Here is a 9,333-nt window from a genome sequence, read left to right as displayed (position 1 = left end):
GACCGCTCTCAGGAGAAGGAATCGGATTCCCCCTAGCGCCCAGAAGCTCCCTCTGGAATGGAAAGACCTCCCACCAATCAGGGCTGATAAAGACAGAAACCGGCAGGGGATCTGGGTGTATCTTCTGAAGTGGCAACATAAGTTTCTTTTACATGTAACATTTTATCCTGGAAAAATTTTGTAACTGTTGCAATCCACTTGATTATATATTACAAACAGCAGGGGAGTGGCTTGACCAAAACATTAATTCCGGTTATAGAAAGACCTCTCCCGCTGCCAGAGTGGAAGCAAGGAGGCCCCTAGAGGCGCAGCCATCCAAGATCAAAAACCACTGGCCTAGACCAGGGTGTGGTGGCAGTGGCAGCAGGTGGAGCTGGCAACTTGTCTGGGGCCTTTGGCCGGCACCTGGCACAGCCCACCCAGCTCTGGTTTTCTCCTGAGGAGATAAAGATATCTGGACAGATGGGAGCTTAGCCTGAGCCCTGGGTGTGACCTGAGGATACTGGTTAGAGTGGGTCAGGATCGTCTTCGTTTCCCTGTGAGGAGCTACGTTTCCTCGTTTCCTCGGGCTGTTTCCGCGTTTGTGAAACAGGATCTACCTGTATCTACCACCTACCAGGAATGCACCGATTACATAACGATGTCTGCTAAGCCATGGTAGCTACTGTTATTAATAACCTGACGGGTGCAGATCATCTTTTGGAGTTTGGAAGGGTTTGAAAAGACCCCCAAAGTGGACACGTCCCAGCTGGGGCCATCACACTAACGCTCTTGTCCTCAGCCCTTTCTTTGCGTTTCACAGAAGTTCTCCCAGAAACCCTCTTTAGCGCCCCTCAGCCCTGTGAGGCCAAGTGAGTGTCATTAGCCTCGTTTATACACAAAAAACGGGACTCAGTGGCATCTGTTTTGGGTTGTTTGAGAGCGAATGGATTTCCTCTGCGAAGCCGGCGGCCAAGTAGGCCCGCGAGCGGGAAACGCCTGGAAGCGGCCTGAGCAGGAGGCCTCTCCCGACGCCCCGCCCCCGGCGCGAGCCCCGGATGAGGAAGTGGCGCGGCCACCGAGAGGGCGGAGGCCCTGCGAGAGAGGCCCGGGGCGCGGGGGCGGGAAGGGGGCGGGGCCCCGGGGCGGAGCCACCCGAGCGGCGCGCGTTCTCAGGTGAGCGCTCCGTGGCCCGGGCGGGCCTGCCGGCGCCCCAAGCTCACGGGCGGAAGCTGCGCGGGCCGTGGAGGCTCAGGCCGGGTGCCCAGGGGAGGCGCGAGGGACCTGGAGAGGGTCCGGCCCCAGGGCCCCCGGTCTGAGGCGGGAAGGGGCTCTGGAGCTGCGGGTGAGTGGAGCTTGTCCGCCCCGGACTGGCGCTCTGAGGGGCTTGAGGTATGGGGGACTGTGGCTGAGGTTCGAGTCCCGGCTGAGCCCCGAACCCGCTGTGTGACCTTGGACAAGTCTCTCTCCCTCTCTGAGACTCAGCGGCTTCCGCTGTTAAATGGAGGCGGGAAGACCCGCTGAGAGTTGGTACGGATGGAGATTCGGGGAAGGACCAATATCTTCCTCCTCTTTGTAGTCGCCTTGCCCGGGACGTTGGCGGCGAAACGCGAACGGTAGGAGTATCTCTGAGTGACCTTGTGCAAGTCCCTTGCTCTGGCTGTCACTTTTCTCATCTACAAAATGAGTGGGCTAACCTCCTTTACGATCTCTTTAATATTTGAGTGTGATTGATGTAGGTGGAGACAAGATAATGAGGGGCCATTCCCTGCAAATGAATTGCAGAGACAGAGAGAAAATCTGTTCTCAGGTTTGACTAGACCCTGGCCCAAATACCTCTTAGTTCTCTGATTCCGTGGTTCTATTTGTTCTCCATCCTTCCTTGTAATTGGAGGAGTGACTTCATCCAAGAGTCACTTGGCACCACATGTCAGCTGAGCAACACCAGTATCTTCCCTGGCCTAAAATCAAAGAACAATTGCAAGGAAAAGTCTAACATTCAACCTTGTTGTTTGTTTCAATGGTAGGGAGGCAAGATGACTTCTCTTCCCCACGCTTGGAACAGCTGAAGTAAAACAACGGTGCAAGATGAGAACAACAAAGGTCTACAAACTGGTCATCCACAAGAAGGGCTTTGGGGGCAGTGGTCAGTATTGATTGATCTTTGGGGGTTGTGTAAGTTGGCTGAGGTTCTGGTGTGTCTGATGTGTCCCAGTGCCTTGAAAATTACACCCCAACTCGTGACAATGGAGGCTAGACAGGCAACTTAACAGAGTTAAGCAGCAACTATAATATACAGCAACAAGGAGGGCGGTCAGACCCTTCTAAACCATTTGCATTCAGACTTTTAAGGAACATTGTGAATGTTGCAGGTTGTTTAATTGTGTTGTTTATTATAAGTTTACTGTATATGTTTCATAAGATTCCAGCCTGCACTGGTTTGGCAGATAAGAGAAACTGAAATGGTATTTGTTTTGCATTCAGCGAGAGAGAAGTAGTTTAGATGTACATAGAACAGGTATGATCAAAGCATGAACCTTTGCCTGGCTCCTAGACATGGGAAGAAGGGACAGGATACAGCATGTTATGCTGCACTAGACCAGAATCTCAGTACCAGCTCTGCCTCTAACTTCCCCTGTGACCTCGGGCAAGCCCCTAGTTTACCTTATCTGCAAGTTTGAGGGCTTCAGAATAGTTTCTCTTTGCCTCTTGAGTCCATAAATCTGCAGAATAAGAGGGCACTTAGCAGTATAATTTTTTTTCTTTTGTAAAGGAATACTTTTACCTTCTGTGTTAACAACTTCATTTACTTCAGAAATTGTAATTAATACAATGAATCTTTTTTTTTTAATTTGTATTTTAGGATGCATTTGCTTCTATGCTATGTGTGCATAAGCCTCCAGAGGACAAGGACTGCCAAAAAGGGAAAACAATATTTTCTTTTCTTTCTTTCTTTTTTTTTTTTTTTGAGACAGAGTCTCACTCTGTTGCCTGGGCTAGAGTGCCGTGGCATCTGCCTAGCTCACAGCAACCTCAAACTCCTGGGCTCAAGCAATCCTTCTGCCTCAGCCTCCCGAGGAGCTGGGATTACAGGCATGCGCCACCATGCCCGGCTAATTTTTTCTATATATATATATTTAGTTGTCTAGCTTCTATTTTTAGAGAGAGACAGGGTCTCGCTCTTGCTCAGGCTAGTCTCGAACTCCTGAACTCATATGATCCACCCACCTTGGCCTCCCAGAGTGCTAGGATTACACGTGTGAGCCACCACGCCTGGCTGAAAACAATATTTTCTATATCATAGGGTGTTGTGAGGTTTAAGTACAATGATCTTTGTAAAGCATTTAGCAGAGTAACAGGCTCTGCTCAATAAATGTAGCCATTATAATTACTAGGACAAGGATATGCCAGGTATTGCTATACTTAAAATACAATTTCTGCTAAAACAGTCTATTGTTAACACTATACTTTGTGTGCTATCGACGTTGCTTAAATATTAATATTTGTGGAGTATAGCTGAATAGGCAACATTAGTAACTTTTGGCAGAGGGAAGAATCCAAGGATACATTATATACAGTGTATACAATGTATACAAGTCTATGTTTTCTGCTATAAGACAAAGGTAGCTAGGTACTGTTTCCAGTTTTCTGCAGGACCATTAATAAAAATATAACCAACAAATATTTATTAGGTGTATACCTGTGCTAAACATAAAGTTTATGAATGTGACAAGGTCCCTTGTCTCTAAGGAGCTTTCAGCTTGATGAGACAGACATGCAAAAAGGAAATGATAAAACCAAGCAGAAGGAAATATGTGCTCGGGGGCTTAATTCAGACTATGGATGTTAGGGGGAGGCTTCACAGAGGATTTAGCATAAAACTGTCAATGGAAACATACCACATAAAATTTGGGAGTAACCCAGTGCTTCATTTTACTAGGCTGAATTTTTCTTGGGTCTGATTATATATGAAATCTGGATATATTTCTCATGGTGTTAGCATAATTAAAGGCGATGTCTTGCCCCCCAAATTAGAACAGCAAAACAATCATTCTTTCTTTATAATTCTGCATTTGTAATATTTGAAAGAGTTCTCTCCCTCCTGCCCCTTGGAGGGTCGGGGTAGATAAGCATGTGAAACCATGTCCCCCTTATATGTTAAGGGTCTCTTTGGACTCTAATGTGAACTGATACCTGAAGTTTTTCCCTGATCAGGTGCTGCTCTTGAAAGTCCAGGCCATTTTATTTGGCTTGATTTTTATGACTTGTGAGAGAGGTGGTAAGCTTTAAGTAGAAGGAACCTGGGACCAGTGATCACTCCTGGCAGTCCTGTTACTAGCTGTCTAACCTTAGATGAGTCACTTTATATCCCAAGTTATTTCCTCACTCCTGTTAGGTCCAAAGGTTTATTGTGAGGGTCACATGAAAGTGTTTGTGAAATTCTTTGAACGTTCTATAATATAAGGGACTGTGCTATATCTGTGGGAACCAGCCTATTTTGTGCTGGTGTATGCCAGATACGTGATATTTGAGGGAATAAAAGGATGTCCCAGGCCGGGCGCGGTGGCTCACGCCTGTAACCCTAGCACTCTGGGAGGTCTAGGGGAGTGGATCGTTTGTGCTCAGGAATTCAAGACTAGCCTGAGCAAGAGTGAGACCCCGTCTCTACTAAAAAAATAGAAAGAAATTGGCTGGACATCTAAAAATATATAGAAAAAATTAGCCGGGCATGGTGGCGCATGCCTATAGTGTCCCAGCTACTCGGGAGGCTGAGGCAGTAGGATCGCTTGAGCCCAGGAGTTTGAGGTTGCTGTGAGCTAGGCTGACCCCACGGCACTCACTCTAGCCCGGGCAACAGAGTGACACTCTGTCTCAAAAAAAAAAAAAAAAAGGGATGTCCCAGAGGCCTAATATCCAGGGACCAAGCACCCCTTTTTCTCTGGGATTAGTAGGATAGTAGAAAGAACATGGGCTGTAGAGACAAAGGTACCTGAGCACTGTCCCACTAAGCTACTCACTAGCTTCCTGTGCAAAAGCTTTAGTTGTTCTAAACCTCAATTCAAAATGGAGTAGTAATACCAACCCGATGGGGTTGTGAGAAGCCATTGTGAGAACATACACAGTATACCTGTCACCCAAATGAGTGTGTTTTCTACTTGAGATCTCTGAATTGTCTTTCAGATGATGAGCTAGTTGTGAACCCCAAAGTATTTCCTCACATCAAGCTTGGAGACATTGTAGAGATTGCTCACCCCAACGATGAATACAGGTGAGTGTCTTGTTAGGATCAAGGGAACTGGGCAGCCTACTGATCCTAAGTGATCTTAATACTTTGTCTAAGGGGCTTGAAGGACGGCAGGATAGCAAAAGCCTCTAAAAATGCTCATGCCCTCTAGGATTTGATAAAACAATAGATTTTTAAAATTGGTCCATTCTTTCTGTTTTAAAGCTGAGATGACAACTCTGAAAAATTCTGTAGCATTTATCCATTTCCTTTAGTGCATGTGCAGAGTTTCTTTGTTTCTAAGGGAGTTTTCTCCCATTGTTGTACTACAAGTTAAACAAATATGTACGAAGTGATCAGTTTGCTTTTTGTCCGGGAGGAAGAAAACTGGGGGGTTACTGCTTACAGTATCTCACCTCTTTGTTGCTTTCTTTTCCAGCCCTCTGCTTTTGCAGGTCAAGTCACTTAAAGAAGATTTACAGAAAGGTAAATATGATGTCTCTCTTTGAGAGTTTTACGTTTAGCATCTCAGAAACAGTGAGAAACCTCTCTTCATAATCTCAGGGGATGAGGGCAAGTACTTCTTATCAAATTGTGTTCCCTCTAAGAAAAAATTGTCAGATACCAAAACTGCCAAGGAATCTCGTTTGTCAGCATCTTGAAGGCACTGAAGAAATAATCTTTATTTAGGGTCAGGAGAAAAGTTAATCTGAATATATAAAGCTTTATACATAACTGTAGTAATTGTAGGTAAAGCATGTTTTCCTAAATAGTATATTTTCTTCACAAAATATTTGTTAGGTGCCTCCTCTGGGTGAGTTGAGTGGTAGGGGAAGAAATATAATAATTGCACACCATGTGTGCAAGGCACCGTCCTGGGAGCTTTTTATAATCTATCTTTATCCTCCCAAAAACTCAAGTAAGTGAGGAAATTTAGTCTTAGCTACCCTATAATCTGAGTGGAGCCAGAGTGGTGATTCTACTTACTCATTCTAGATCCAAATCTTTTCTTTTTTCCTGTAATGGTTATGCCATGCTACTCAAGGAACCAAAATATTAATTGACAATGATTAAGATAATTTCCTACATTTATTTTCTTCCTTAAAATAAATTCTTTAAACAGATAATTCCTTAAGTAGTAAGAGAAAAAACAAAAAAACTTCTGGGTTGCTCTAAAGGGCTTTGATGTCAACCACTCATGTTCTGCCACTCAATATTTCAATTTGATGGGGAAACATTCTGTAAAACCTTAATCCTAAGAATGATCTTCATACCCTCACCCCATCTCCTGCCACCTGTGTGTTTCTTATTTACCAGACTGCAGGGCTCATTGAAAAGTTTATTTCTTCCTTAACTACCACTGATACCTTCATTCTAAACAAAAAAGGATCTCTTTCCTCTTCTGGATTTTTATAGGTCTTTGAACTTTCTTATGTTGCTTCTTAAATTCTTTCTTTTCCCTCTCTTTTTCCTTTTTCCCTCTCTCCTCTTCTCTTTTGCTCTCATTTTTTTTTCTTTTTCGTTTTTGAAACAGGGTCTCACTCTTGCTCAGATTGGAGTGCAGTGGCATCTTCATAGCTCACTGCAACCTCAAACTCCTGGGCTCAAGTGATCCTCCTGCCTCAGCTTCCCGAGTAGCTGGGACAACAGATGTGCACCAACATGTCCAGCTAATTTTTCTATTTTTTTTTTCTGTGAAGATTACAGGCATGAGCCACTGCACCTAGCCTCTCTCTCTCTCTCTCTCTCTCTCTTTTAATTGCTTAGGTTTAAGCTCCTGGAAGGGAGAGAACGTGTCTTGCCCTTGGCAAATGATCAATTGTGTTGCTTGTTGAAAGTCTGAGTATTTATAGATTAGGATATATATACTAACTTTTTCAAAATATATTACCTGAGCCAGATTTCTTCTCTGTTTCAGAAACTATCAGTGTGGACCAGACTGTGACTCAAGTATTCCGACTAAGACCTTACCAGGATGTCTATGTGAATGTTGTAGACCCTAAGGTTTGTCTTTGTTCTGGACTGGAATATCTTTTTGAAATGATTAGTATACTTCCTTAAGATTAAGTCACTAAGGAAATAATGGGTTACTTAAATATAGTGTTAGACTATTAAATATGTGGCCCTGTATATATATATATATATATATATATATATGTCTTTTAGGTTATAGATAGTATGTGGTTGCATTTATCCACCCCCTTTTTTTGAAGCTTGTCCTAATCAGATTCTGTATATGAACTATATTTAAAACTTTCTATGAAAGTGCTAAATACTAATAAAATACTAATACTGTAGGATTAGTTGTAAAGTTATCATGTATACTTGAAAGCCTTCTTTGATAGAATGAAATTCTGTTTATTAGGATTCTGCTATTGAGTGGTCTTCTAGTAGTTTTCTTTTTTGCAAAAAGGATTTTTCCATGGTGAGTGGGCATTATCTTACGACTATAAATTGTGACAGAGTAATGCAAAAATTATTATTTTATTATCTCTTTTAGGATGTGACCCTTGACCTAGTGGAATTAACTTTTAAGGATCAGTATATTGGCCGTGGGGATATGTGGCGATTAAAGAAAAGTTTGGTAAGGTGTGATTTTAAAAACAGTTTGTTACTTTTTCCATTATTGTGAGTAACTCCTGTTTATCATAAAGATTTAGAAGAGCTTAGTAGGGAAAAGAGAGTAAAACCATTTCTGATTCCAGCATCTACAAATGATTATTATAAGCATCTTGTGTGTTCTTCTATTTTCTTTTCATAGCTTTTTTGAGCTTTGTTTTGTTTATTGTTACAGATTGTTACTCTACATTTTAGGTTTGAATGGAAAATTTTACTATATTTTACATTTGAATGGTATTTTAGTTTTCAGATTTCCACTTGATCTCATTTGTTCTTCACATCTCCTCCTTATGGAGAGATTTGTATTATCCCTAATTTACAGAGTTGAAAACTGAGATCGAGAAGTTAAGTGATTGCCCAAGGCTAGATAGCTAGTAAACAGTTGACACTTGGCGAGAACCCAGATCTTGTGACTTCTGGGTCAGACTGCTTTTTGCTGTACCCTCCTCCCATTTTCCTTATTTATTTATTTATTTATTTTATTTTATTTTTTTTTTTGAGACAGAGTCTCACTCTGTTGCCCAGGCTAGAGTGAGTGCCGTGGCGTCAGCCTAGCTCACAGCAACCTCAAACTCCTGAGCTCAAGCGATCCTCCTGTCTCAGCCTCCCGAGTAGCTGGGACTACAGGCATGCACCACCATGCCTGGCTAATTTTTTCTATATATATTTTTTAGCTGTCCATATAATTTCTTTCTATTTTTAGTAGAGATGGGGTCTCGCTCTTGCTCAGGCTGGTCTCGAACTCCTGAGCTCAAACGATCCGCCCACCTCGGCCTCCCAGAGTGCTAGGATTACAGGCGTGAGCCACCGCGCCCGGCCTCCTTATTTATTTTTAATGGACATTTTTTACTCAAAAGATCAGCTCATCAGAATTGTGACCTGGTTCTGAAAATTCTCCTTATTGGAGTGTTTGCATATTATGAAATGACAAATTATATATATTGAAATGCCATACAGTGTGTATTTTCAGGAAAAAACAAATTGGCTTATTTTTTATTTGATGAGGGAGGGTTCCATTTTCTAAAATGAGAAATAAAATGAGAAACTACTATATTTAAATGAGCATATAAATGTAGTTACAGATGTAAATATGTGAAGGTAAGTATATTTGTGAAGCTGGCCATTTATTATCCACCTGGTCTTTACTATTGTTTATACTTGCCAGACTCTTTAAGCACCTATTGTTATACCTGCTTCAGCACGTTTTTCTGTGGGGTAAATGTGTTACTCCCAAGTTAATTGAACTTTGGGTTGTTAGAAGGGATTATAAAGCCAGGAGACCTCACTTGTGACTTTTCATGGGCTTGATATATTGAATCTCTTTGTCTCTCTCCCCTTAGGTCAGCACATGTGCTTATATTACCCAGAAGGTGGAATTTGCTGGCATCAGGTAGCTATTATATCACTCTTGACTTACCTATGCAGTAACTGGGCTACATAAAGCATTTGAGTCACATTGGATATCAGCTTCCAGGCTGATCTTGAACTCCTGGGCTCAAGCAATCTTCCTG

General features: G+C 42.6%; 1 protein-coding gene across 1 annotated transcript in view; it reads left to right on the top strand.

The window, feature by feature from the left end:
* Positions 1 to 1,133: 1,133 nt before the first annotated feature.
* The window catches only part of DEPDC5 (DEP domain containing 5, GATOR1 subcomplex subunit), a 108,507-nt gene continuing 100,307 nt past the window's right edge, over positions 1,134 to 9,333 (top strand). The window contains exons 1-7 of the mRNA XM_069497429.1: positions 1,134 to 1,155; positions 2,007 to 2,125; positions 5,161 to 5,248; positions 5,643 to 5,689; positions 7,122 to 7,207; positions 7,704 to 7,787; positions 9,163 to 9,212. Coding sequence (XP_069353530.1) covers positions 2,068 to 2,125; positions 5,161 to 5,248; positions 5,643 to 5,689; positions 7,122 to 7,207; positions 7,704 to 7,787; positions 9,163 to 9,212 — 413 coding nt within the window. The 5' untranslated portion in view covers positions 1,134 to 1,155; positions 2,007 to 2,067. The remainder of the gene's footprint in view (positions 1,156 to 2,006; positions 2,126 to 5,160; positions 5,249 to 5,642; positions 5,690 to 7,121; positions 7,208 to 7,703; positions 7,788 to 9,162; positions 9,213 to 9,333) is intronic.

The sequence above is a fragment of the Eulemur rufifrons genome, chromosome 21 (assembly GCF_041146395.1).
Source record: "Eulemur rufifrons isolate Redbay chromosome 21, OSU_ERuf_1, whole genome shotgun sequence".
In the NCBI taxonomy this organism is placed as follows: domain Eukaryota; kingdom Metazoa; phylum Chordata; class Mammalia; order Primates; family Lemuridae; genus Eulemur; species Eulemur rufifrons.
The sequence above is the reverse complement of the archived record's forward strand: the minus strand, read 5'-3'. Positions and strand labels throughout refer to the sequence as shown.